Source organism: Chinchilla lanigera, unplaced genomic scaffold, assembly GCF_000276665.1.
Source record: "Chinchilla lanigera isolate Chin_1 unplaced genomic scaffold, ChiLan1.0 scaffold00028, whole genome shotgun sequence".
Classification (NCBI taxonomy): domain Eukaryota; kingdom Metazoa; phylum Chordata; class Mammalia; order Rodentia; family Chinchillidae; genus Chinchilla; species Chinchilla lanigera.
In genome coordinates this window covers 15,968,734-15,996,318 of record NW_004955429.1, presented here as the reverse complement: position 1 = coordinate 15,996,318, position 27,585 = coordinate 15,968,734, and the positions used below count along the sequence as shown (strand labels likewise).

General features: G+C 53.1%; 1 protein-coding gene and 1 long non-coding RNA gene across 2 annotated transcripts; one reads left to right on the top strand and one right to left on the bottom strand.

Moving 5' to 3' along the window:
- The first annotated feature begins 701 nt into the window (after positions 1 to 701).
- Podxl2 (podocalyxin-like 2) lies at positions 702 to 27,442 on the top strand. The gene is made up of 7 exons (XM_013515485.1): positions 702 to 980; positions 14,475 to 15,247; positions 15,413 to 15,487; positions 24,847 to 25,003; positions 25,275 to 25,336; positions 26,694 to 26,873; positions 27,142 to 27,442. The coding sequence occupies exons 1-7, from the start codon at positions 833 to 835 to the stop codon at positions 27,349 to 27,351; spliced, it is 1,605 nt and encodes a 534-aa protein (XP_013370939.1). The 5' UTR covers positions 702 to 832; the 3' UTR covers positions 27,352 to 27,442.
- Positions 11,187 to 24,058, bottom strand: LOC102028562. Its single transcript, XR_261340.2, has 3 exons — positions 23,514 to 24,058; positions 13,687 to 13,910; positions 11,187 to 12,176 (listed from the first exon to the last, which is right to left on the bottom strand). It is a non-coding gene; the product is annotated as an uncharacterized LOC102028562 (long non-coding RNA).
- Positions 27,443 to 27,585: the final 143 nt, after the last annotated feature.

The following is a 27,585-nucleotide window of genomic DNA, read 5'->3' as shown; positions in this document are numbered from 1 at the left end:
CTGTTCACCCAGACCCTCTTCCCGCTCACTGAGGAGCCAGTTCTGGGACGGGTCTACAGGTCCTTCGCTCCCTGTTCCCAGAGAGGGGACTGAGACGGGTTGTGAGCCACGTTCCGGAGACCTAGAGCAAATCGTAGTTACAACGGGGAGTGGCCAAGAGGGCTGATTTCCTGTTCATTATGAATAAGAAACTTACTCTGTTCATTTGTTTTGAATAAAGTAGGAGGGAGGATCCAAGATTCTGGACACCCGTGTCAGCTTACCAGTGAGAGAGAAGTTGTATCGAAGACCTCAGGCGGTATTTTAAAGTGTATTCAGGATACTGCATGGCTGGCACACGAAGCACATTCTCCAGGCAGCTTTGGGAACATTTCCTTCCAGGATGAACACCTGGGGCCCTGGGACCCTGCCGTGCCTTGTGTATGCGCCTCTGCCTGGCCCAGCTGCCAGCAAAGCCTGGGCACTCAGAGCCGCTTCCAGGTGGGGAGCCGGGTCCTTGGGTCCTTGCTGCCCCTGCCAGCTTCCTCGTTCTCCCTGAATGCCACCACAGGGAGGCTGAGTACTTTGTCTTTGCACCCTCTGGGGGGTCAAGGATGACCATCGAAGTCCCCTGAAGTGCCTTTTTGTAGGGGCACTGTGCCCTAACCAGGGCCATCCTTGACTCTCCCTGCCTCTTAACAGTGCCTTTCCTGTCTGTGCAGGAGTGTCGCTGGGTGCGTGTGCAGCAGGGACGGACGAGCCAGGCCCCGAGGGCCTCACCTCCACCTCCCTGCTGGACTTCCTGCTGCCCACCGGCCTGGAGCCACTGGACGCGGAAGAGCCCAGTGAGGCCATGGGCCTAGGGGCTGGCCTGGGTGCCCCTGGCTCAGGGTTCCCCAGCGAGGAGAGTGAGGAGTCCCGCATCCTGCAGCCACCGCAGTACTTCTGGGAGGAGGAGGAGGAGCTGAACGAGTCCAGTCTGGACCTGGGACCCACCGCAGGTATCTCTGCTCCCCACCACCCAGTGGAACCGATGGCCAGCAGAGTGGGAGGCAGGCAATTGAGCAAGGGTGCCAACTGTGGCCACTGGAATCCTCTCCGACTTCCTACCACACTGCTGCTCTCCTGAATGCCAAAGCAAGTTTCTGGGACTACTGGGGCTCTTTGACATTAACTGTTGTTTAGTGAGCTCTAGTCTGTGCTCTTTTGTTTTGTTTTGTTTTGTTTTTTGAAATAGGGTTTCACTATATAATTCAGGCTGGCCTCGAACTCATGGTGATCCTCCTGCCTCAGCCTCCTGAGTGCTGGGATTACAGGCATGCACCACCATGCCCAGCTGGTGCTCATTTAATTTATTAAAATGTTCGTGATCTGAGAGATATTAATCCCATTCCCATTTTAGAGATGAGAAAACTAAAGCCCAGAGATGTTAAAAGCTTGCCTAAACTCACACAGCCACTCAGCTGTCCACATCTGACCAGATTTGGGTTAGGGTTTCCCTGCTGCTCTGTACTGTCTCTCAGAGCTCCCTCGGTGCTCCCACGGGGTCGACAGATCCTTGTCCCTGGGTCTGTCTGGCCCTGGTCTAGGCAAGATGACGGCCTTGGGTCACACACCACAGCTGGTGTACATTTGGTCCCAAAGCAAACCTGGAATAGGGCACTGGGTGGCCACGCACAGCCCAGGGCTGGCGACTTGTGCAGAGCACAGTGGTGGAGCTTCTGACCACCACAGCTATGTGGTGTCCTTGGCCAGTGGGGCCATTTTTCAGGGCCAGGCTCGTACCGTGCGTGCAGAGTCAACCGTGATGCCTTATTTGTTTGTTTGTTTATTTTGGTTTTTTGAGACAGAATCTCCCTATGTAGCCCAGGCTGGCTTTGAACTCACAGTAATCTTCCTGCCTCAGTTTCGTGAGTGCTGGGGTTACAGATGTGTGCCTGGCCTCCCTCACTCTCTCTCACTCTCTCTCTCTCTCTCTCTCTCTCTCTCTATATATATATATATATATATATATATATATATATATATACTTTTATACTTAGTACTGGATTTATTTCCTTTAATTACAAAAAGAACACATGAACATTGTAGGAAATCTGAAAAATACAAAAGTAATATGAAGAAGAAAATAAAAACCACCCCATAATTCAATAAGTGGAAGATAATTGCTACTTATAGGTTAGGGTCAGTGCTTCTAGTCACTGTTACATGCAAAGCTGGAATTGTACAGGCTGTTTTCACTCAAAATGTATTTCCATGCCATTAAACACCCTTTTATCACCTGGCTACAGCTATACCCTGTTTGGTCCTGTGGGCCGTCAGACGTGTTACACCCCTTCCCTGTTTAATACTGCGGTAGTTTCAGGCTTAATACTGCTGCAGATACTTTTATACCTTCTATACTTCCCTGGCTGTTTCCATAGAATGTGTTTCTAAAATACAGCTGCTAGGTTAGCTCTCCCCAAAAGGCCACAGAAGACACAAATGAGGGTCCTGTGCAAGCCGTGATTCCCAGAGTCGGATGGGGTGCAGGCAGAGCCTGGCCACGGGGGAGTGAGCTCCACACAAAGGGGCAGTGAGGTGGCCCCGCAGGAGGAGAGCTCCTCATGCCCACCAGGGTCCCCTCTGTGTGGTCCTCATTGTCCCTTCCCCTGCACCCCTGGAGGGGTCCTGTGGAGCCATCTGCGGGTTCAGCCATAGGCAGAGAGGTGTGGAGGGCACTCAGGACGTCTGGCTCAGGGCACACCCTCTTTGGATGTTCTGTTCTAGTCTGTCTATGTTATACTCTCTGTATAGTCTGTCTCATGTATTGACTATCTACTCTGTGTCTGCAGAGATCTATGAAATGACTGTTTCTAGTTCTTCCTTCTGATTTGAAGCACAGTATAATGAGGGGAGGCGGTGCCTTCAGGCAGGCTCCAGTTCCATTGCTGTTGTCTGATGAGCAGAGTGGTTTGTGCAAGTGATTGTTCTTTTAAAATGAGTTTAAATGTTATATGTGGGTTTCTTTTTTTTTTTTTTTGTCTTTTGGGACAAGGTCTCACTATGCAGTTCAGGCTGGCCTTGAGCTCACTTATGTAGCCTAGGCTGGTCTTGAACTTGCAACAATCCTCCTGCCTCACCTTCCCAAGTGCTGGGATTACAGGTGTGTGCCACCACACCCAGCCTGGGTTTCTTTCCTTTAGGTTTAGAGAACTCTTTCCTGAAATATATGCTTCTTTATTCCTTTTACTCTTTGTGTATGTGGTACTGCAGGTTGAATCTAGGACCTTTGCAATGAGCTAGGTCTTTAGTCCTTTTAATTAATTAATTATATTAATTAATTATATTTTGAGACAGGGTCTTGCTAAATTGTCCAGGCTGAATTTGAGTTTCTAATGCTCCTGCCTCAGCCTCCCTGAGTATTGAGATTATAGGTCTGCATCATGCCACCTGGCTTCCTTCCATTTCTTTTCAGTTTAATAGTTCACATTTAACTCTAATCTAGCCATATCTTGTTTTGGTATGTGGAGTGAGGTAGGGACCTCATTTTATTTTCTGTATGGACAACATACTGCCACACATACAGACGTACCTGTCCCTTGGTCACCGGGAAGGAATGGCCTTTCTACCTTGCACTGCACAGTCCCAGGCTCTCAGGTCCTCTCTGACCTCGTGCTTTGTGGCCCAGAGAGCCCAGTTGATGATAGGACCTTTCTCCTGGACACAAGCCCTGCTGAGCTCAGATCCACGTCCCTCCTCTTCCCTTGATCTCCCTGGGTTTCTAGTGATAACAATCTCCATCCTTCACTGCATCTCCATCTGTTCTCACTGCAAACTCATGTGGCTGCCAGCTTCCCCACTACTGTGCAGTACCCAAGTCGGGACTCATGGAGAAGAGAGGTGCGCATAGCTCAGTCCTAGAGCTTCCTGTCCCAGCGCTGATAGCCACTTTGCTCTGGGCCTCTGTCAGGGGCAGCACTCAAGTGGGGTGGTTGTGCATGGAGAGCTAACATCATGACCCAGAGTAAAAAGTGGGGAAGAAGCTCTGGTCGCTAAAATCTCCCTTAGAGTGAGGCTTCCAATGACTTAATGGTCTCTGCAGGGGGTGGCCACGCCCCATTGACCCCAGAACCTCCCAAACGCTCCCCCAATCCCAAGAGCACAACCCGGGCACCAGGCCTTTTAACAAACAACATTGAGTGGACGGTCAGCATCTAAAAACAGCACAATAGAAGTCCATATTGTCCTTCCCAGGGGACACCTGAGGCTTAGGGAGCTGGATGGCAACCCAGCTGCAAGTATGGGACCAGAGTGTCCACTTCCGTAACCTTTGCTCCTTGTCACTTGCCTGGCTGCTCAGCGGTGTCAGCAGAGACAGTGCTGAGGCTTATATTTTGCACAAACTTATATTTTTCATCACCATGGAATTTCCTGTCGGCTCAGTTCACCGGAACCTCATGGGCACTCTAGGAGGCCAGCAAGGCCTCGGTTATTCTCTGCCTGACAGAGGTGACGGGTGCCACAGCCTTAACACTCTGCCCCAGGTCACGGAGCTTGGGCAGCAGAGCCGGTGGTCCAGGGTCAGCATCTCTGGGCAGAGGTGTCAAGGCCTAGTTCTTGTATAGTGAGCAGGAGGATGGCATGTGCCAGAGAGAAGCTGGTCCATTTGTTACCAGGGCCCTGTGCTGCATCTGATGGACCCAGCTAGTACCATTCTTGTCCGATAGCAGTGTCCCTATGACCCAGGGACCAGCTGTGCAGTTTCCACTTGGCCAATACTGAGCAGATGGCCCTGTGCTCCTGGCTTCCATCTCCTCACCTGACATTGGTCATGACCGGCATGAGTCTTTCCAGAAGAGGTGCTGCATCAGCGTGGGGACAAAGACATGGAATGTGAAGGGACCACTGCTTCACAGACAGCACGAGGCGGGGTTCACGCCGGCCAGTCACTCTGCAGGATGCTGGGTGACTAAGAGTAGTCTCTGCCTGCTGCTTCTCTGTCCCACGCTGTGCTTTCTGTTTCCATAACAGAAGACCACAGGCCGGGTTAATCATGGGGCACAGAGTGTACCCACTTCGCAGTCCTCAGGGCTGGCAAGTCCAGGATCTGTAGTCAACCTTCAGGCTACGTGGTCTTGCAGGGACCTGGTCACTTTTTAAAGACCCACCTTTTTCATGCTATTGCAATGACAATTACATTTCTCCCTTTCCTTTTTTTCATTTTTGTTTTTGAGGCAGGGGTTTCACTCTTACCCAGGCTGGTCTCAAATTCCTAGGCTCAAGCAATCCTCCTGCCTCAGCCTCACAAGTAACTGGGACACACCAGGTTGCCCAGCTGATGACAGTTAAATTCCAACAGGAGTTTCACTGGGGACATTTGAACCACAGCACATCCCCAGGCTGTCACTGCTGTCACCCCCTGCCCTTCTTGTTTTCCAGACTCCTTACAAAATGGTCTCTGCCTGCAGTTTCAAGGTTGCCATTGGAAAAGCTGCAAGTTCTGCTAGAGACAAGGCAGGCAGCTCTGGGAGGCTGGAAGCCCAGGAGTCTCGTTCAGAGAGGCTCACGGGCTGCGGGCCAGGGGTCAGCTCAGGAGCTGGTGTCCAGGGACCAGTTTCCAGCTCCTGCACCTGGCTCCAGGTGGCCGGCCTGGGCTGCTAGACCTGCCTTCTCACCCTGCTCTCCTTTGCCGGCTTCACTGGGGGCAGGTGGTTGTGGGCGGCGGTGTCCAAGACTTTCCCTCTCACCCAGCAGCAGGAGAGCACCACGTTCCTGTGCGCGGGAGGAGACTCAGGTTGGAGTAACTTGGGTCTGAGCCCATCTCTGCACCCGCCCCGACGCCCTGGGGAGCGAGACCTGCAGGTGGGACCCTTGGCTTCTGTCCCCCAGAGGAGACTTGCAGTGCCACCAGCAGGAAGAGGGAGTGAGATGAGAGTGGCGCCAACAGCGCTGCATGTCATTAATGTGCAACGTATAAATTTAAAAAAAGAAGGAAGGAAAAAGAAATGTAAACTAAGCAACAGTGTGCCCAGAAGTTTGGTCTTCCTGCTTTGCAAGTGTATAGAGATACTTACAGTATACTGTGTACAACATTTAATGCGTAAGTATAAAATGCTAGCTGGGTGTGGTGGTGTGCACCTATAATCCCAGTGCTTGCCAGACCAAGGCAGGATGGCCACAAGTTCAAGGCCAGCCTGGGCCACACAGTAAGACCCTGTCTCAAAAATGCCCCCCAAAATAAATAAAATGCTTATCCTTTGCACATCATTTTGATGTGGATCTTTTATGTCATGGCAGCAAGATAAACTCTTTAAGTCCGCATGATTAACATCCCGTTTTATAGCTAAGGAAACTGGGTTCAAGAGATTTGAAAGTGGCATTAAATCACCCAGTTAAGAAGCAGCAGAGCTAACTCAGGTCTGAGATTTCTACCTGAAGATCAGCCTGCGCTTGACTCTGTGAAATCATTTGTATTAGGCCACTTTAATGACCATGCCTGTAATGAAGCTGAGAGAAATCAGATCATCAAGGCTCTGTCTGTCGGGCCCTGGAAATGGTTTCTGAACCGTGAGTCCCCTGTCAGGTTGTGTCACTGGGGGGATTGGACCCTGTGGTTGCATCAGTCATGATACCCACAGTGCCACCTCACAGGATTGCTCAATGGAATGCTTGCACCTACACACCAGCGGAGAGAAAACTCTGGAAGTTTTGTCTTATACTAGTGGTAAATACCAGTATGTACAAATTTAAGAATCCAAATAAAGGAAGAAAATAAAGCTAGACAAGTGTCAAACATCTATAATCACAGCACTCAGAAGGCTGAGGCAGGAGGATCATAGATTCAAGCCCAGTCTGGGCAACTCAGTAATTTAGTGAGACCCTGTCTCAGAATAAGAAACAAAAATTAAAAAAGAAGAAAATAAATACTGCCCATGATCCAGTTACCCAGAGTCAATGGGTGTTAATGTGTCAACGTGTACCTGGGGACTTTTCTCCCTAGTGGGAAATGCACACATAGACTTTTACAACACACAGCTGGAGTGTGAGCATCCTGCTGGCTCCTCAACCCACGTGGATCCCACGGAAGTCAGAGCAGGGCTGCACAAGCCTCTGGGTAGGGCTGGACATCTTGCGTTGGCTGAGCCTACGGTGTGGAGGTTACATGGCTCTTGGCTTTGTTGAGACCCTTGAATAATTTCCTTAGGATCAAGGTGAAGAAGTGAAGTGCTGGTCTGCAGCATTCGTTTTCAGGCATTTTATTCATACCCAGCAGTACTCCCAAAGCATGGCCCTGTCCTGCCTGCAGCAGACCAGGTGCCGGGCCCTGCACTTGTCCAGTACTGGCTGCTCACTGTCTTCAGTTATCTGCTGATACTTGCCAGGCTGATCATGTGACCATTCTGGGTGGTGGTTTTTGGTTTGTTTGTTTTTTTTTTTGTCTTTTTTGAGACAGGGTTTTACTCTTCAGTTCATGCTGGCTGTGAATTCACTTTGTAGCCCAGGTTGGCCTTGGACTCCCAGCAATCCTCCAGCCTCAGCCTCCCAAGTGCTGGGATTACAGGCATGCACCACCATGCCTGGCATATTTTATTAATTTTTATTTATAATTCTTTTTTTTTTTCTTTGTGGTCGTGAGGATGGAAGCCAAGGCGTCACACCCTGTACCCAACCCTTAGTTTATATTTCTTTGATGACCAAGGAGGCTGACCCTTAAAGAGCATCTGTAATTATACTGGGAGTTCCTTTTTTGGTGCCTCTTTTCACACAAATCTGTTTGGACTTTCCTGGTTTGTTTTGGTTTTTTTTGGTACTGGGAATCAAACTCACAACCTTGAGCTTGCCAGGCAGGCGCTGTGCCGCTGAGCTAATGCCCCAGCCTATTTGGACTTTTCAGTGTTTTTCTATTAACACTCGGTTGAATAACTGGCTTGAGAGTTGCACTCTGGGGACAATTTTCAGTGACTTGACGTTAACCTAAAGGGACATTTAAAGTGATCTTTCAAGGTCTCCGGCCCTGCTGCCTGTTCTCATTCCATGTCTTGGATAGAGAAGTCAGGGCATTAATATTTCAGCTGATGCCAGAGGTCACCCTCGCGATCACGGACATCAAGTCCACTGTGCCCTGGGTGGCTTGGGGAGAGGGAGCTATGGCAGGGGAAAGGTGACATGCTCTGTGTAGGGGACAAGAGCCAGAACCACTGTGAGATTAAAGGAAAGAAAAGGGGCGTGGAGGACTGAGCTGTCCAGCAGGACCTGAGGCTCCCCTGTCCCTCTGTACCCCAGAGACCTCGCCAGCGCTTGTCCGGCTGCTAGCAGTTCACCCAACAAACACTCCTGTGGGCTCTGTAATCGCTCCGGCACCACGGCGAAGCCCACATTTTCACAGGAGTGGAGCGATTGCCAGTGGGGAGACTGGGATAAAGAGTGCTTCAGGTTGTTCAGCCTCAGGAGGAAGAAGGCTAAACTGGGGGACCCTTGCCTCCCCAGAGGATGTAGCAGGAGGTCCTCACTTACTAGATAGAGAAGGAACAGGCAGGGCGGGACCCTTTGACGATACAGGCGTCATCTACCTGTAAAGTGCTGGGGAGGGGTTGGTTCCCAGGGCTCTAGGGAAGTCGCAGTTTCCGGGTCAGGCCACCAGGGGTGACAGTAACTTCACAGTGTGTCCCCAGCACCTCAGGATGAAAGTCAGTGATCCCAGAGCAGTGGCTGAAACCCGGCGGCCCTAAAGCTTCCCTGTGCCTGGGGGCGGGGGAGTGCTTGAGGCGCCCTTGGGGTTCTCCCCTGTGTCCGCTGTGCTGAAGCTCAGCTTGAGCCTCATGCTGGAGCGGGGGTAGGGGTTTTGCGCCTCTTCAGCTTTGCCGCTGCCTCCCTGGGGACAGGGACTGGGACGGGCTTCCATGGACCGGCAGGTGTGTCTCATCAGCCCGACTGTGAGGCCCACACAGGGGTCACCGTACAAAGGACGGGCACACGGGCTGGCTCACTCAGCCATAGCCGCTGAGCCGCTGAGCGTGGATGTGAGAGCACGCAGTCAATGCAAAAGAGCTTCGGATGTGGAGAGGGGAGAAACCAGGAGGGCCTGCGTGTGATGCCCAGGGACTGTCGGTCACCAGAGGAGGGCGAAAGAAGGGGAGCCGCTGGGGATAGCAGAGGAAGCCTGTGTCCAGGCAGCGTGTGAGAGACAGCTGCTCCCTTTGTGCTCTGTGCCAGGTGCCGTGTGAGGTGCCGGGAGGCAGAGAAGAAGGAGCAAAGGATCCTGTTTTGTTTTTCTTTAGGACAGTAGAGTTGCTGGGTTTAGTGCCATTGCCGCATAAGACATGTGCATCAAATCTACCTGCATAGTGTAGCACATCTGTGCTAGCGAGCACCTCAGGACTGAGTCATGCACACCAGCAGCCCTGTTTGACGTGGAGCATGGAAGCCCAGAGGAGTGAGGAGGCTTGGCGTTGCTGTGCAGATGAGTGAGTGGCCAAGTCCTTTCAGTCCAGATCCGGTGTCCGGCAGCAGGACCCGTGTCACAGGCCTTCCCCGAGGAGGGCACGAGAGGAGTAGGGAGCGGGTGCAGACACGTGGGCTTCCAGAAGGTCAGAGTCAAGCCTGGTAGAGGGGTGGCTGTCATCAGCCTACCCTCCTGGGGGTGCGCCTTGGTGGATCCTGCTGGGGGAACGAGCCCAGCACCCACTGCCTTGGTCCCTTCACGGGCTTTATGGAGCACGCGCTTCCTCGACCCCCCTGCCCCTTCTCTCCAGACCTCGCCAGGCTGGTGCTGTTGAAGGCTGGCTGCCCCCACAGCCCTGCACCAGCTCCTTCCTCTCAGCCAGCTCTCTCCGGAATCTCCTCTGCCTTCCGAATGCCATTACCTGCCTGCATCTGGCACCCGCTGCCCTGCGCACCCCAGCCCTCTTTTTGCTTTCCTTCATCCGGTTCCTGCACGTTGCTGAAATCTCATGGCTGGAGGAGATTTCATGTTGTGTTTCCTGCGCACCCCTCCAGCTGTTGCTCTGTTATCTGGTATTGCTCATTTCAAGGATGTTTTTAAGCACTGCATTTTAATTTTGAATAGATCTGACTATAAAGTTCTTACTTATCTTGGAACATATTTTTTCATAGACTTTTTTGTCTTGTTTCTATTTGTGTGTTTTGCAGTTCTGGGGAACAAACCCAGATCTGTGGACATGCTAGGCGTGCAGAGCGCCTGCCACAGCCCCATCCTGCATACCTGTTGCCTGCACAGAATTTGCTCCTCAGTCTCTCTGGGGACATTAGTAAGAACTCTAAATTCATTTTTGTTTACTAGATTAGCTCTGCTCTTAGACGCCAGTCACTTTGCCTTGTCGTGCTCATGAGTGGTTTTCCTGAAATGTCTTATGAGCCAGTCGTGACACATCTGTAATCACAGCGCTCTGGCTAGCTGAGGCAGGAAGATTATAAATTCAAGCCCAGCCTGGTCAGTTTACCCAGTTAGCCAGATCCTGTCTCAAAAATCATGTGAATCTTGACCTGTCTTTCATGTCTGCAAAGGTGATGTCACATAGGTCATTGCAGAGTTACAGAGGCTTCCTTGGTAGTTGTGTGGTCACCGATCCACTAGCACACATTTGTCCTCAGGTGCCTGATAGCTGTTGAGCCATCACGTCAGCTTCCCTCCAGAGGAGTACAGGGGTACTGGGGGACAGAAGGTCTTTTTTTTTTTTGAGACAGGGTCTCACAGTGTAGTTCAGGCTGGCCTTGAACTGTGTAACTCAGGCTGGCCTCAAAGTTGCAGCAATTCTCCTGCCTCAGCTTCCCGAGTGCTGGAATTACAGGCATGTGCCACCACACTCACTAGACAGGAGGTTTTCATTTGCTATGTCTCAAAAAATACTCTTAGCAAACAGGAGCAGGGTGGGTAGAATAGTCTAATTATTCATTTAAATATTACCACAAGCTCTTGGTTATCACTAAGATAGTGCAGCTGCTGAAGCACACTTTTTACTCAAGGGAAGCAAATGCTGTTTTTGTAAGAATTCCCAGATCTCTCTGGATCCATGTTCTGTTTATAACCAGTTGCTTCCAAGCCTGCTGTACCACTTCCGTCCTGAAATTCACTTTTACAACAGTCCTGTGGGTTTCTTGATTTCCCATGTCTTTTTTTTTTTTAATTTCTTGGATAATATCTTTAAATAATTCTCTCAGAATCATGGACAGCAAAAAAAAATTTTTTTTAAGAGTAGGAAAATTTATGGGAGAAAAGGAATGAGACATAGGAATGGGGAAATGGGAATTAGGAATAGCTGCTGAGAAACAGGAGGGGTTCCCAAAGGGCTGCCAACAAGCCTGCCTCTCAAAGGAAGCTTGATAGAGCAAAATCATGATGTGAGTACAACACGGGTCAAAATTATGATCACCCGATAAGATTGCAAGTATAATTGCAAGTATCATAGGTAACACTGATCTAATGGTAGCAAGAGTACATGAGCGACATCGTTAACCTTGGTTGATAATCTATAGCCTTAGTCGTAGTAGGTGGGTGAGGATGGCCCACCCCTAATGAGTACTGGGAAATCTCAAAAGGGTGAGACCATTAATCCCAGGTCTCCATTCATCTGTAAGGGAAGTATGTGAAACTCGCCCCATGCCTTTCATCTTCCTGATACTTTCTCATCTGCGCGCACTCCCACAAGCGCCCAGCTCTGTCTGATTGCCTACTGTATTTCTACCCCATGTAGCTGTCTATAACGTTCCCTTCTCGGAAGAGGTATCCCTCAGTGCAGTTAGGGGAGAAGGCTGGTAGTTTGCATCTAGCTGCTTGGAGCTGAGAAGGGTTGGTGTATTGGAAACCACAGTCAGGGCCTCCTGCAGAGAGCTAATCTAATGGGCCTCAGAAGATGGACAGAAGACTTTTAATTCTTTCATTTATGACAGTGTATTTTGCTATCACACTTGAGTAATAGTTTGGTTGGGTGTAAAATTCCAAGTGCAAAATAAACTTCCCTCAGAATTTTAAATGCATTTTTCAATCTCTTCCTAAAGCCTAGGGTTAGGAATTAGAAGCTGGGTGATAATTTGGTGATCTCTTCCTTGTCCATTTGTCAGTGGTCTGCCTTTTCTTGGGGAGCTTCAGCCTCTCCTCTGGCTCCTTATGGTGTGCACTGTGCTGAGTGAGCTGAGCTGTGGGTCTGGCCCCTCACTGATGCATCCCACGGTGGGAACTGTCAGAACTCGCAAAGACCCTGGTAGGAATGTAAAATTGTACAATCACTTTGCGCATAGTTTAGTAGTTTCTTAAGAATTTAGTCTGGGTGCAGTGGTGCACACCAGTAGTCCCAGCTACAGAAGGCTGAGGCAGGATTACTGAGTCCAGGAGCCCAGGAGATCAAGACCAGCCTGGGCAACACAGTGAGCACTGTCACACAACAAAACAAGCTTAAGAGCATGTACCCTGCCTGCGACCCAGCTATTCCAGGACCAAGGAATGCATGTGCCCGTGCAAAGTTTTTACATAGCTTTATAGAGGTGCCTCGGCTCACTAACACTTCTGTTTGAGAACAGTTTGGTTTGCAAACAGAAGCATTTGGCAAAATTTTGTTTTTGTTTGTGAATTCTGCATCAGGAAACGAACATGAATGTAGCCACCTTTTCCAGCTGTGAAACAAATTAAGTTTGTGAACCGAGGTACCACAGTCCTTGTAATGTCCCCAACTGGAAACAAGTCAAAGATCTGCTAACAGTTGTTTAGATAAGCAAATTACAGATATTAAGCATAGTTGTACAGTGGACTACTACTGAACAATTGAAAAGAATAAAATATTTTATTTATTATTTATTTATTTATTTATTTTTTTTTTTTGAGACAGGGTCTCACTGTGTAGTCCAGGCTGGCCTCAAACTTGCAGCGATCCTCCTGCCCCAGCCTCCTGAGTGCTGGCATTACAGGCATGCATCACCATGCCCAGTGATAAAAGTAAATTATTGATATAACTGAGTCTCAAAATAATTATGCTGAACTAAGCCAACCAGAACACACTGTATGGTCCCATTTGTATCCGGCTCTATACATTGCAGACCAGTCAGCATATGGTGACAGAAACCAGTCTGAAGAGACATTGCCAGGAAGGAAGGGGTCACAGGTGACACAGGAAGTTTGGGGAAGTCATGGATAGGGTCCTTCCATGTGGCTTTCCGGGCCCCTCTGCAGTCGCTGGTCACAGGACAGAGCCGTCAGTCCTGCGTGGGTCTGCCAGGCCCTTGCCAGCCCCCGGGCATGCGCCACCAAGCAGAGGACTTGGCTCTCTCAGGAACTGTCCAGTCCAGGACAGGTGTGGGGACCCCAGGCTGCTTACACACACGCCACCGCGCCCTGGCCAACGCCCCAAGCACTTCCTGGACCTTCTGGGTGTCAGCCCTCAGGCCGCTGGGCCCCTTGTTGTAACACAGTCCCTTGTGTTCCGCAGCAGTGCAGCCAGCCCCCTCCCGGACAGTCACATTTTTAAGGAACTTTTTCTTTTTTTTGTCTTTTTGAGACAGGGTCTCGCTGTGCAGTTCAGGCTCACCTTGAGCTCACTTTGTAGCCCAGGCTGGTCTCGAACTCGCAACAATCCTCCTGCCTCAGCCTCCCGAGTGCTTTTAAAGAACTTAAAACTCCATTTTGACAGTGACTTTTCTCCTGCTGCTGCTAGAGGTTCTGGGGAGGGAGGAGGTGGACGCGTAGACTGTCTTAAAACGCCTGCACCACGCGCCTACCTGAAGAGCACCGAAGCACTCTGGCGTGTATTGCCCCACGCCAAGCACGTCCGAGCACAGCTCCCTGGCTTTTATATGTAGTCTTGCAGAGTCCTGGCCTCCCGAGGGCCAGCAGGCAGCATCCTCTCCCGATACCAGATCAGAGGCTCTGCACAGCTCTGGGGGCCTCCGGCCTCGGTCCAGCCTCTCTGCGCCCAGCAGCTTCATTTCCCGTCGGGGCCTCCCTTGCAGGACAAGAGCGTAGTTTAGGAACAATGATTAATGTCACTGGTCTCACTGTGTGTGTGATAGGGGCAGACCTCACCTGTAGCCCCAGCTATTCAGGAGGCTGAGGCAGGAGGATAGTTTGAGCCCAGGAGTTTAAGGCCAGCCTGGGAAACAGTAAGGTCCCATCTCAAAAAAAAAAAGGGGGGATGTTTCTCAGAATTCATTGGAGGACTCACCCAGAAGACCCCTTTATACCCGTAGGAAGAGAAGCAAGGAGAGCCTTTGTGAGGGGTGGATAGGGAGTCTTCCTGGTGGGTCCTGGATGAAAGCCCTGTTGGTGGCTACTCTGAGGGCTGCGTATTTGAACTGTCTGCGCATTCCTGTGCTCACTGAATTCGGTGACAAATGTGAACTGTGTTTATTACCACAAGGGAGATGTGGCCCCCACAGGCTGGGCCCCTCCTTCCTGCAGCTCCCTAGCATTTCTAGGTCTCTGGGGTCTTTTCCTGTGCTCCTTTCCCATGGCTAAGTACCGAGTCGGTGCTGGGTTGACAAGCAGTGCCCTTGTGTCCCTGTCCTAGACTACGGCTTCCCGGACCTCACGGAGAAGGCGGGGCCAATGGACATGGATGACGCTGGCCAGGCCGAGGAGCTGCCCAGCCTCTCCTCTGCCATGCCCAAGCTGAACCTGGTGGAGCCGCCCTGGCAGGTGCCTCTGGAAGAGGAGGAAGAGGAGGAGGAGGAGGAGAGGGAGAAGGAAGAGGTGGAGAGGGACGAGGAGGAGGAGGAGGAGGAGCTGCTGCCCGTGAGTGGGTCCCAGGAGGAAGCCACCACACAGGCCAGAGACTCTGTTCCCAGCAGCAGCAGCCAGGCCCCAGGCATCCCTGGACACAGGCACGAAGAGTCTGGAGACCAGGCCGCGTCGGGCGTGGAGGTGGAGAGCAGCGCGGAGCCCAGCTTGTCCCTTCCCTTGGTCACCCCCAGCGTGGTGACCCCAGGGCCTCAGGACCTGCCCAGCCAGCAGGCTGGGGCCACTGTGCTGCCGGCAGCCGGATCCCGGATAGAGTTCGAGGTCCCACGAGAAGCCAGTGAGGAGGCTACTGTGGGAATCAGTGCGGAGCTGGCTCCGTCCTTGTCCTTGGCTTCATCCCTGCAGACTGAAGCTCCCCCTAGGGCTGAGACCTCGGATGAGGGCCGCCCGTACCCTAGGACCTCTACCCCTTCTCCATCCACCCCCCGAGACTCCACACCGATGCTGTTCTCTGCCATTCCGGGGCAGGAAGGTCTCAGCCAGCAGCCCTCAGGGGTACCTGCGACAGAAGCTCCATCCTGGACACCTTGGGACTCCACTCAGGTGAGGCCCTTTCCTCCCCGGGGTGTGCAGGGTGCGGGGCGCTTGGTGTGTCCCGTGGCGCAGGCCGCCAGCTCCCATCTGCGTGCAGCCCTCTGCCGCTCTGCGCCTCCAGGCCCCGCCTCTCCCTGCTACCTGAGTGTGGCCTGCTTTTGTCTCGTGGCACAGGTGATCTGCAAGGACTGGAGCAACCTGGCCGGGAAGAACTACATCATCCTGAACATGACTGAGAACATGGACTGTGTGAGTGCCGGGCGAGGCTGGGGGAGGCGGGCGGCCCAGGGCAGGGGCTGGGGCACAGCAGGGTGCAGGCGACAGTTCAGTCCTCCTGCTTGGTGCCAACCCAGAAGCGGCACCACCAGCGCCAAAAACGAGAAGCACTTCCTGTAGTATTAGATCTGTAAGGGCTCTTCTGTGCTTGCCTCCTTCCCCTTCCTAATTTAAAGGAGCCCTTCGGTTTCTGTGTGCAGCATCTTGTACAGTATGGTAGCCCTTTTTTTTGTGTTTTGAGACGGGGTCTCACTGTGCTTCCCAGTCTGGCTCCCATCACCTGGGCTGAAGTGACCCTCCTGCCTCAGCCTCCACAGTAGCTAGGACCACAGGCATGTGTCATCATGCGCAAAAAATCTTTCTAGAAACTTGTTTTCTCCCTGTGTGAGTTACTTTCCCCATTAGTTTGTCTTGGCCTGGCTTTTCATATGCAGGCTGTCCTGCGCGTTTGCGAGTATTTGCTTCTAGCTCTGTAAGGGCTGGGTGAAGCCGTTTCTGGTGCTGGGGCTGGGGATCAGGGCCTAGTGCATGCCAGGCAGATGCGCTACTGCTGATCTCCACTCTTAGCCCTATTTGAAACTTGGAGGCGGTCTCTCTAGGTTGGCAGACCTGATTTGGAACTTGCGATCCTCCTGTCTCAGCCTCCCAAGTAGCTGGGGTTACAGGTGAAATTTCTCATGTCAGCATCATTAGGTCCTTCCTTCTGGGGTGATTAGACTCTTTGAAAGGATTTCCGTGCCCCAGAAGTGTGAAGGGCGGGTTGTCAGTGTCTAGGGAGCCAGGCGGGGCAGAGGCCAGGGTGTCTCAGGATTCCAAGTGTGCGTGCATAGATAGTGGTACTCATTCGCTCCCCCACAGCCACCACACATGCACACGCGTGCACTCAATTGTGCGTGGTGTCCTCTAGGTCAGGGCCCTGCCTCTAACGTCCCTGGGGCTGGAGGTCTCCCCTGTGGTCCATTGCCTGTGTGTGCGAATCCTTGGGTTATCCTTAGCACTTGGCGGGGAAAAAGTACAAAAATTGCTAGACTTCGATCTTCTACAGGGGAGAAGGACATGGGTCGGGTGTGCAGCATGGGGAGGAGCTTGGAGCCCACGGGTTTCTTCAGCACACTCCTAACCAGTTCCTTTGTTCCGCCCCTCCAGAGTTAACTGGTGCTGATTACCGTGGGGTTTCACGGGTGTGGGTCAGCAGGGACTGATTGCAGCTCTGCTTCCATGTCTTGGCAAGTTCTAAGTCTGCCACCCGCTTTGCCATCCACATTACGTTGCTTGGCCTTCTCGGCTGCTTTGCTTTGTGTTTGTCCCTGTGGTCTTGGAGGTTAAATTCTTTACTCTCGTTTGGTGGGTTTGATGGGAAGGAAAGCAGATATGTGTGTTTAATCAAAATGTGGCCAGAGTGAGTTGGGTGTGGTGGAGCACAGGTGGTCCCAGCACTCAGGAGGCTGAGGCAGGAGGATTGTGAGTTTGAAGCCAGCCCGGACTACATGGTGAGACCCTGTCTAAAAACAATAGCAACAGCAAAAATGAGGCTCCCAGCATCAGTATAAACAGAGGAGTTTTAACATAGCTGATGCGGTACTATTCTTGTTTATAATCAAATACCTCATCTTGGGGCTGGGGATATAGCTCAGCGGCACAGTGCCTGCCGGCAAGCACAGGTCTTAAGTTTGAGTCCCAATACGCACCCCAAAAAAACAAAACACCTTATCGTTGGCCTGAAAGTCTCCTTGTTTTCACCCCTGTTAGTTTTGCGCTTGCCAGGCAGGCACTGTGCTACCGAACTATACCCCTGGTCTCTTGTTTGTTTTTTGTTTTTTTTTTGAGAGAGGGTCTCACTGTGTAGTTCAAGCTGGCTTTGAACTCAATATGTAGCCCAAGCTGGCTTCAAACTCATGGCGATCATCCTGCCTCAGCCTCTCTAGTGATCAGATTACAGATGTGTACCACCACACCTGGCTTATACATCCTTCAGGCCCGCCTATTAGTGTCTGACAGTCTCTTTATTTTCTGGCATAATAAATCACTCTGCGTTCATCCCCCGCCCCCAGCATGGAATCCGCATTTCTGCAGGGAGTCCTTTTTCCTGTTACTGAGAAAGGTACTTAGGCCCTGCAGTGTGGGCCCCTGGCACGCTGGAATCTTTAGTCTGTACTGTACTTTTTTGTTGTTGTTTTTGAGTCTTGGTCTCATTGTGTAGTTCAGATTGTCGCTGAACTCACTATGTAGCCCAGGTTGGCCTCAGGCTTACAGTTCTCCTGCCTCAGCCTCCTGAGTGCTGGGATCACAGGCGAGCACCACCGCGCTTGGCTACTTGCACATTTTTGGTGTTCGTACTTGAATAATAAAGCCTGAAGTTCATATCTCTTTTTCCCACAGATATTAAAATGTTTCTAACATGTCATCCTTGTTTTTGTCTTCTGTGTTATTCTCATTTAACATGTGACATCCATCTAATTATCATAATTTTTGGGTTTCTTTAGTATAGCCCAAACCAAAATTTACCATCTAGACATTTGCAAATTCAAGCCCAGCAGTGTACGTGTATTCACGTTGTTATGAAACAGACTCCTGGGCCGGGGCGGCAGCTCAGCGGCACGGCACCTACCTGGCAAGCGTGAGGTCATGAGTTCCATTCCCAGTACCAAAAACAAAAAGATTCCTGGAACCTTTTCACCTTCAAAACTGAACCGGTTAACAACTTCCTGTTCCCGCCTCCCCTCCCCTCACCCCTGGCAGCCACCTTTCTCTGTTCCGTTTCCAAGAATTTGGCTCCTTCGGATACCTCACGTGGGTCTCCTCCTGCAGGGTTTATCTTTGGAGTCCAGTCCTTCTCCGCTCCGTGTCCCCCAGGTTGGTACCTGTGCTAGCAGGTGTCGGGATTTTTTCCTTTGCGAGGCTAAAACTGTTCTGTGTACGGGCAGAACACATTTGCTTACCCGCTCACCTGGCGCGGATGTGGGAGTTGCTCCCATTTCCGGCTGCCGTGGACATGCTGTGCAGATGCCCTCGGCATCCCGTTTTCGGCTCTGAGGTCCATCCCCAGAGGTGGGACTTTTCCGTCATATAGTCATTCTGTGCCTGTTTCTTTGAGGCCCTCCCTACTGTTTCCCCGGCTGGCTGCCCCATGTTCCACTCACACCAGCACCGCTCTAGGCTCACGTTCTCCCTAACGAATGTGCGGCTGCGCCTCACTGTGGTTTTGAGTTGCGTTTTCCTGATATTGGTGGTGAGCACCAGTCACTATTACCAGCAGCCAGTGTCTGTCCCACTCTATCAGTACACTTGTTCCTTTGCAGTGAGACCATCGCATACCTCTGCTCCTTCCCCTGGTTGGCTTTCCTGCTTCCTCCTGTAGCATTAGTCAGCTTTCTGAGATAAACAGCTTGCCGCAAGGAAGTTTGCTGTGACTCAGGGTTTTGTCCTTGGTGCCTGGTCAGCTGGCGGTGGTGCTTTGGGAGCTGTGGAGAAGCAGCTCACCGTGGTGTAGAGCAAGCACAGAGGAAGCCGCACCAGCAGGGGAGCAGAGAGAGAGGGAGGAGAGGCTGGAGCCCAGTCTCCCTGCAGGACATCCCTCAAGGACGCAGCTTCTTTCCTGCAGCCCCTCACAGGACCCTTGCCTCCCAATCACACCTCGGGCAGCCATCTGGTCTTTAGCATGTGGCCTTCGGGGGACCTTTAAGATCCAAACCATCATATTCTTCTATTTGGTTTTTTGAGATAGGGTCTTGCTATGTAGTTAGGCTGTCCTTGAACTGACTATAGCCCAGGCTGGCCTTGAACTTATGGCAATCCTCCTGCCTCAGTCTCCCAAGTGCTGAGATTATAGGCATATGATTATAGCCACCACACCCAGCTCAAACCATCATATTCTGCCCCAACCCTCAAAGACTCACAGACTCACGTCAGTCTCACAATGCCAAATGCATTCAGTCCCTCTCCAAGACTCCTCAACACCCTAATAGTTCCAGCATTGCTCAGAAGTCCAGGTTCAAAGTCTTCTCAGAGGCAAAAGGCCCACTCTGCTGGAAGCCCCTATGAAAGTCAGGAAGGTCTACTTCCCTAATGCGACAGTACATTGCAAAATCCCCATTCTAAGAGTGAGGGTGAGAAACACAGCAGGGCAGAGGTAAGCCAAAGGGAGAGCAAAGCCCAGAAGGGCAAATGCTAAATCTTCTCAGAGGCTGTTTTCTGTGACTCTGACAGTGCCACACTGCCTGGCCACCCAGTGCTGCCCCTGAAATCTCACTGGATGCCTCTGTGATCCTACAGTTCTTGCATTTAGCAGGCCTGTAAATCCTGCACCATGCAGATGACACAAGGTCTGTGCCAGAGAGGCAGTCGCTGGACCCCTTGGACCATGGCAGCTGTGATCTCCAAGCGCCTGGACAGCTGAGTGCAGGGACAGGAATCCTGGGCAACAGTTCCCAAGCACTCTGTGTGACAGTAGGTGGGGTCTTGCTGATTCCTGAGATGCCCTCAAGGCCTCTTTTCTTTGTCCTGGTGCAAAGTACTTGGCTCTTTTTGAATGACACTAATCTCCACACTCTCTTTGGCCCAACTTTAAGTGCCCTCCTTTTCTGACCAAACTGTAAGTTTTTCAAATCTTTGCGCTCTGCTAGATTTCCATTCACATAAATGTGGCTCAAAGCAGCTGGCAATACCCATGCCACTAACTGAATACTACCTAGAATTTCACTCTACCAGATTAGTTAGTCCATAACCTTTAAACTCAGCTTCCACAAAGTCTCAAGGCATGGTCCAAATGTAGACAAGCTCTTTGTCAGCATGTAATATGAAGACCTCTGCTTCATTTGCTTGTAGCGTCCCCCTTCCCACCCGCAAGCTCATTGGCAGAAACTTTACTGCCTGTGTTCCTATAAGCATCCTGGTCTCTGAGCTCCACTACAGCACTCCAGGCATGGTCTAGCCCACTCCTCAAGCTTTCCCAAACACTTCCAATAACCTAGTTCCAAAGGCTGCCAAACCTCATTGTTGAGTATAGTCACGGCAGTTCCCCTTCTCAGTACCAGTTCTCTGTGTTGGTCAGCTTCCTATTACTGTGACAAAACACCTGAGATAAACAACTTATAAAGAGGAAAAATTTATTTTGGGTCCTGGTTTCAGAAGTCAGTGCTTTGAGGGCTGTGGCCAGGTTGCTCATCATGGTGGGAGTGGTGATAGAGGAGGCTGCTCACCAGATGGCAGACAGCAAGCAGAGAACTAAGGTGGGACCCTAATGTCCCCTTCAGGGTATGCCCAGCCTCATGAATTCCTCCCACTAGGTCTCCTCTCTTAGAGGCTTGGCCAGCTCCCCATATATCCTGGGTGGGACCAAGCCTGTAGCATGTGGCCTCTGAGGGACACTTAAGATGCAAACCCTAACAGCATCCTTTAGTAGCTCTTCCTGCAAGGGTAGCTCTACCTTTGTTTATGTAAAAGTGTCTTTAATTTTCTTGCATTCTGCTGCAGTCAGGGTTTGCAAGGGAATGTGTTTAATACAGGACACATAATTTATAGGATTATTTTACAGTATTCACCAAAAAGTCAAATGCAGAAGAGTGCAGGAGATCTGTCCATACACTAGAGACCCAAAGAATCCAGCTGAAGGCCTGGATCCCAGGACAGTGTACTGCATGAGTCCAGCTGAAGACCTAGAGCCCATGGCAGTGTCCTCCATGAGTCCAACTGGAGGCCTAGAGCCCACAACAATGTTTCAGCAAGTCTATATCAAGGATCTGACTGGGAAGGCCCAAAGGCCAGTGGTGGAAGCTAGAAAGTCTGCATCAGTGGGATGAAGGTTGTGTGCCAGCAGGCTGAGGGATCTGCCCTGGAGCCAGGAAGCGATGCTCAAGGTAAGGACCAGAGCTCTCCCAAGGTGAACTGCAGCCATCCTTAGTGACAGTGAGGACCCGAGCTCCTCAGATGATAAAAGCTGAGTTCCTATCAGGAATGCCAGCGCAACAAGCTTCTCCAGGATAATCAACAGCACCATCTTCCACTCCAGTTCTCTTTCTACACTGTTTGCAGCCATCCTCACCTGGACCCTCCACACCCAGCACCACGCTGATTCAGTTCAGCTGGGTGTTACAGGTTGCCCATTAGTTAATCCACCACAAATTCTTTTTTGTAAATGTATTTTGATGTAATTTCAAATTTGTAGAAAGAATAGTACAAATTCCACATGTGCTTCAGCCTGATTTACCAGGTTAGAACTTTTTAAAACCATTTGGGAAAAGCTAAAGGCATCGTTCCCTTTTGGCCCACCCTAAATACATTAGTGTGTATGTCCTCAGAAAACGAATATCCTCCAGGTAACCACAATACAATGATCAAAGTCGAGGGTTAACATTCATGCAAACTTCTAACTTAATCTACATGATGCATTATTTGAGATTTTGCCAGTGGTCCCAATAGATATTTTGCAGCTTTTCTCTTCTTTGTGGTCCAGCATATCATTGACGACGGTGCCTGCATTTACTTCTCAAGTCTTAGCCAGGCGTGGTGGTGCACACCTGTAATCCCAGCACTCGGGAGGCTGAGGCAGGAGGATCATTGTGAGTTTGAGACCAGCCTGGTCTATAAAGTGAGCTCAAGGCCAGCCTGAACTGCATAGCGAGACTCTGCCTCAAAAAGACAAAAAAAAAAGTCTCTAGTCTCCTTTGGTTTGCAAAGTTCCCAGGCTTGCCTTGTGTTTGATCTTGATACATTTGAAAAGAACAGGAGTAACACATACAAAACATGGTAGGTTGCAGAGAGGCATATCTTCAGAAAAAGAACTGTGCCAACAGCGTCTTGGGAAGGTTTTACAGGCTAGAGCTATGGCTACGGGGATTTGATCCTCCAGCTCTGCAAATTCCATGCAGATTTGCCAGCTTTTGTTTCACCTGAGGTCACAGGAAACTGGCAGAGAACTGCGGAGAATTGGAAAGAGGAAGCGGGAAGGTGGAGTGGGGCTTTCAGAGCTGTCGCCTGGGAGGTCAGACCAAAGAGAACCTGACTCCGAGACGCAGGGACCTGAGCCTTTGCCCCGCACCACGGAGAGAGGCATGAGTGGCCGAGGAGCACAAGGGCGTTGGGCGGTCCTTAGAGAAAACCCTGGTCATCCACCCATGGGCACAGAAGCAGAGCTGACCGTGCCGTCCTTTCCTGGCCCAGCCCTAGAACTGGCCATTTTTGCACGTAGTTCTGGTTGCTTTTCAGGAAAGGTATTTAGAAAGCGCGATGCAGCTGCAGGAGCGCTCAAGGCCCCGGCGCTGTCTGTGCGCTGGGCCTCTTAGTGAACGGTGTGAAGCATGAGCTGAGTCTGTTTTTCCTTTTCCAGTTGTCCCAGCACCTTTGAATAAGTATTTTTCTTGCTCACTTTACCTTTCCACTGGGCCTTCACATTGTAATTCATCCCCAGCCCTTTGTGCGTGCGTGCGTGCGTGTGTGTGTGCGCGTGCGCGCGCGCTTTTTTGAGACAGGGTCTTGCAGTGCAGTTCAGGCTGGCTTTGAACTCACTTTGTAGCCCCAGCTGGCCTCGAACTCGCAACAGTCTTCCTGCCTCAGCCTCCCAAGTGCTGGAATTACAGGTGTGCACCACCACACCCGGCTCCAGCCTTTTATCATTCAGTTTGAGACAGGGTCTCAGTAATTCACTAAGTTGCCAAGTCTAGGCCTGAACGTGTGGTCCTCCTGCCTCAGCCTCTCAAAGTGCTAGGATTATAGGTGAGCACCACCATACCAGGCTAAGCTACAGCCCCAGGTACTTTTCTTGTAATCGCCCGAGGGTGTTAGGACCATTGCCCCATTTTCAGATGAGGAAACTAAGGCTCAGAGAGGTGTAGTACTGCGCTGACAGTCATAGAGCTGATCAATGGCAGAGCTAAGACTGGAATCCAGGGCTGGGGATATAGCTCAGCAGCACAGCACCTGCTTGGCAAGCACAAGGTCGTGAGTTCAATCCCCGGTACCATAAAAAGAAAAAAAAAAAAAAAAGACTGCAATCCAGACTTACTAGATTCCAAAGTCAGGGCTTCTTCCCTTTGCTTCAGACACTCACTGTTCCTCTCTCACAAGTGGTGTGACATCATCTGTCATCATCAGGCAGTGGGGGTGTGAGCTGGGTGCCATCTCTGCCCAGGGAGATACGGGGCTGTGCAGGGGTGGAGCACAGCCCTGCGGCAGGATGAAGGCGCTGGAACCCAGTGCTTGCACCCCGGCCTGGGTGTGTGTGGCAGCCCAGCCCTGAGGAAGGCAGGGACCTGGCAGGAGCTGTGGGCTCCCTTGCTGCACAGTGGCTGCCCCTGGGCTCCAAGTTAAAAGCACATTGCGCTATAGGCCAGTGAGTACCAAGGCTTGGGGCCACGCCTGCACTTACCATGGTAACCAGAAACACAGGTCCAGCGCCTCAGTCACCCTGGTGGCCTTTATGTTGGCGTGACGGCCGGGAACCACTTGCTGGCCTAGGCTGTAGCAACAAAGAAGCTGGGAGTGGCGGGAGACCCCGCGTGGCGGCCTGGTGAGGAGCAGCACCCGTGCACAAGCTGAGCGGCTGGGAGAGGTGTGCCTGGGGCCTGGGAGCCTGTGGGCATGGAGAGGAGGGCCGGGCTGCGGAGGGGAGCTGGAGGGGCAGCAGCTGCAGGATCAAGGAGGGCTGCCTCCCAGAGGGGGCGTGGAGGGACACATGGGGGCGGTGCTGTGGGCAGGAGGCTGCATCCTAGTTGCTGCCACTCTCCGAGTGCCTGTCCTGGGCCCGGCTCCTGCTTGTGTTTTAGTTGTGTAGTTACAGGTGCACATGGGAAGAAAAGCCGAGTGGTCCGGGTGAGTGTGAGACAGGAACGAGGTCTCTCGCGCCTCGTGCTCCAGGTGTGGAGCCTTCTCTGGAGTCACTCTGGGTCCGCCTAGTAACGGCACTCGCCACACCGGGCTGCGTCTGCGGTGCCGTGGAACTGTGCCTGAGCCTGCCACCAGCTCCCCAGTGCTCTGGTGCCGTCTGTGCCACTCCTGTGGTCCCCCTTCCTGTGTCCATTTTCTGCCACACAGTTCATACGAGGCACAAGGCAACCAGCACAGCCCCAGGCCCTCAGCCTGTCACCACTGTGTGTGGGTGTGTCCGTTCCCTTGCTCAGTGGTGTCTCTGGGCTGACCCATGCCTTTCTCATGTTGCAGGCTTAGCAGGGAGTGGGTAGCGGGGTGCACCTTGGGGTTCCCACCAGTGGTGAGATTGCAGCCCCCAGCTGGTCCTCCGAACTGCCCCGAATAGCCTGAGGATCCTTTGGCCACTGGGTGAGGGTGGAGTGGGCCTGGTGGGAACCGAGGGGTCCAGAGCCACCGTCCCTGCCTTGCAGGAGGTGTTCCGGCAGCACCAGGGGCTGCGGCTCCTGGCCCTGGTGGAGGAGGTACTGCCCCGCCACCGCCGTGGCCATCACGGGGACTGGCACATCTCCCTGAGCAAGCCCAGCGAGAAGGAGCAGCACCTCTTGATGATGTTGGTGGGCGAGCAGGGTGAGTGGGGTGCAGGGGGCCCAGGCAGGGCCTCACTGACCAAAGGGGGTCTTGGTATGGGGATGTGGACCTACAGCAGGGTCAAACAGCAGGCCCTGCATGCGGGTAAGAGGGCTGAGGGGCCCACAAGTACCACAGCAGATGCTGGAGGTGGGGCGGGGCCCATATGCCCTGAGGACTCCTGTGCCATCAGAGCTGGGGGTGGTGGGCGGGGCCTGGAGACGCACAGGCAGGGCCAGGGCTGTGCTGATGCCCCTGTCTCTGCCCGCAGGGGTGGTGCCCACCCAAGATGTCCTTTCCATGCTGGGCGACATCCGTAGGAATCTGGAGGAGGTGAGAGCATGGGACTGGGGCACCTGCAACACAGACCAATCTAGGGACGGACTGTGGGTAGCCATCTCGGGCCTCGGGGAGACCCGCAGGGGCCACTGTCACATGCAGTGCTTGCATAGCTTGCGGGAGAGCGGGGCTGTGGGCAGTGTGGGGGAGGCCATCGGGACAGGAGGGATGTGAGAGAAGCGCCGTGTGAACCTACAGGAACCAGAGTGCTCACGAGGTGCCGGCTGGGACATCGGCGGAGCGCCCCAAAAGGCAGTGGCTGGTGTCCTTGGTGGGGGCCTCAGCAGGCTGGGAAATGGGGAGACCTGGGCCGGGAAGCTGGCAACACATAACCCAGGGTGGGACAGGGCCCCGGGGCCCCCGCCCCTCGCACCACCTCTGTTGAAGAGGGGACTTTCCGCTCTGAAGGGACGGCCACCATGTCCATCAAGACGCCCACACCTTCGGGCCACAGTGACCTGTCATCGCTCTTCCTCACCCTTGGGCTGCGCAGTGTTTGACCCCAGGCCTCCCCTTGGCTGTCACGGGTGGGAGCGGGGTGGCTGTGCCCACAGGGCCTCGCTTCATCCTTCCCGTGCTGTTTCGTGGGGTCACCAGGCCTAGCAGGCTCCCTGCTGAGTGCTGCTGTGTCCCGCTTAGGTGAGCTGGTGCCCTCAGGGTGACTGGCTCATGGGCGCGGCAGGGGTGCACAGGCCTGCCTGCCTCTTGCCCCACCCTCCGGGCACTCAGTCCGGGCGGACCGACAGAGGGCACACTGGGTTTCTGGAAGTGCAGAGTGAATGATTAAGCAGGGATGCTAGGGGTGACTTCAGCTAGGAAACCGGACCCTTGCTAACTTCTGAGGCCAGAGAAAAGTGCTGCAGATGAGCGGGGGGCACAGGAGCCATGGCCTTAGCGGGGCCTGGGCAGCCCAGGCCTCTGCACCAGGGCCTCCCGCTGCGCTGGCCACATTCTGAGCTGCTGCGAGCTCTGTCCAGCCCTGGGGTGCCGCAGCCCCTGGGGAGACACCAGGTGCAGTGAGGTGGGAGGAGAGTGCTGGATGGCCACCTGCCAGCGGTGAGTTCTCGGGCGGTATGGGAGGACAGTGACTAGCCACAGGGCACCATCTCCGTGAAGGCCAGAGCCACAGCCAGGCTCTCTGGGTTGGGTCAGGGCAAAGGCCACGGTGGGACTCTGAGGGCCTGGGAAAGTGGCGATGGGGTACGGCTTGGAGGTGTCGCTGGGTGGACAGGACGGAGATGGGGTAGACAGATGCGGCTCTGGGAGTACAGGTCCCCGCCTCCCAGAGCAGTGGGAGCCACCTCTGAGCGCCCTGAGGAGCCCACCACTGAGGGTCGCCCCTCCCGCCCAGATCGGTATCCAGAACTACTCCACAACCAGCAGCTGCCAGGCGCGGGCCACCCAAGTGCGCAGTGACTACGGAACGCTCTTTGTGGTGCTGGTGATCATCGGCGTCATCTGCTTCATCATCATCGTGCTGGGCCTGCTCTACAACTGCTGGCAGCGCCGGCTGCCCAAGCTCAAGCATGTGGTGAGCCTGGGGCAGGGCCGGGGCTGGAGAGGAGGCCCACAAGGGCAGCAAAGGTCCGGGGCACGCAGGGACCAGCTGGCCCTGCCGCTGGCCCCAAGGGTGCCGGAGGTGCATAGTGAGGAGTGTGGGCAGGGGCTAGAGAAGGCCCTGCAGGAGAAGGGGGAAGCCGGTACACACCGCAGCCCAGGTCCTGCCCCCGGGGAGGACGGGGCTTTCTTGGGCCTGCAGCTGCTCTGGTTGGACACAGCCCCGTTCCCTGTCCCCGCAGTCGCATGGGGAGGAGCTGCGCTTTGTGGAGAACGGCTGCCACGACAACCCCACGCTGGACGTGGCCAGCGACAGCCAGTCGGAGATGCAAGAGAAGCAGCCGAGCCTGAACGGCGGGGCGCTCAATGGCCCGGGCAGCTGGAGCGCGCTCATGGGGGGCAAGCGCGACCCCGAGGACTCGGACGTGTTCGAGGAGGACACGCACCTGTGATGCTCTGGACGCGGGCGCTGCGCCCGGCCACCCCACCCCGCCACGCGCCCGCGCCGGACCCATTAAACCTGCCCGGACCCGGGCACCGCGGCTTCTGAGTCGTTCTTGCTGGGGTGGGGCTCAGTCCTCGGGTAGAAGTCGGCTGGTTCTGGGGCGGGCGAAGTCCTCGGAAGGGCTTGGTGCTCCGGGCGGTGGTGTGAAGCGATCCTCCGGGCCGGCCGGGTCCTCCGAAAA

Excerpts from the sequence above, each read along its gene's own strand:
- Podxl2 (XM_013515485.1), top strand. The coding sequence starts at position 833 with ATGGGCCTAGGGGCTGGCCTGGGTGCCCCTGGCTCAGGGTTCCCCAGC. Across the intron at positions 981-14,474 it reads GGACCTGGGACCCACCGCAG|ACTACGGCTTCCCGGACCTC; the intron begins GTATCTCTGCTC and ends TCCCTGTCCTAG. Across the intron at positions 26,874-27,141 it reads TGCCCAAGCTCAAGCATGTG|TCGCATGGGGAGGAGCTGCG; the intron begins GTGAGCCTGGGG and ends CTGTCCCCGCAG.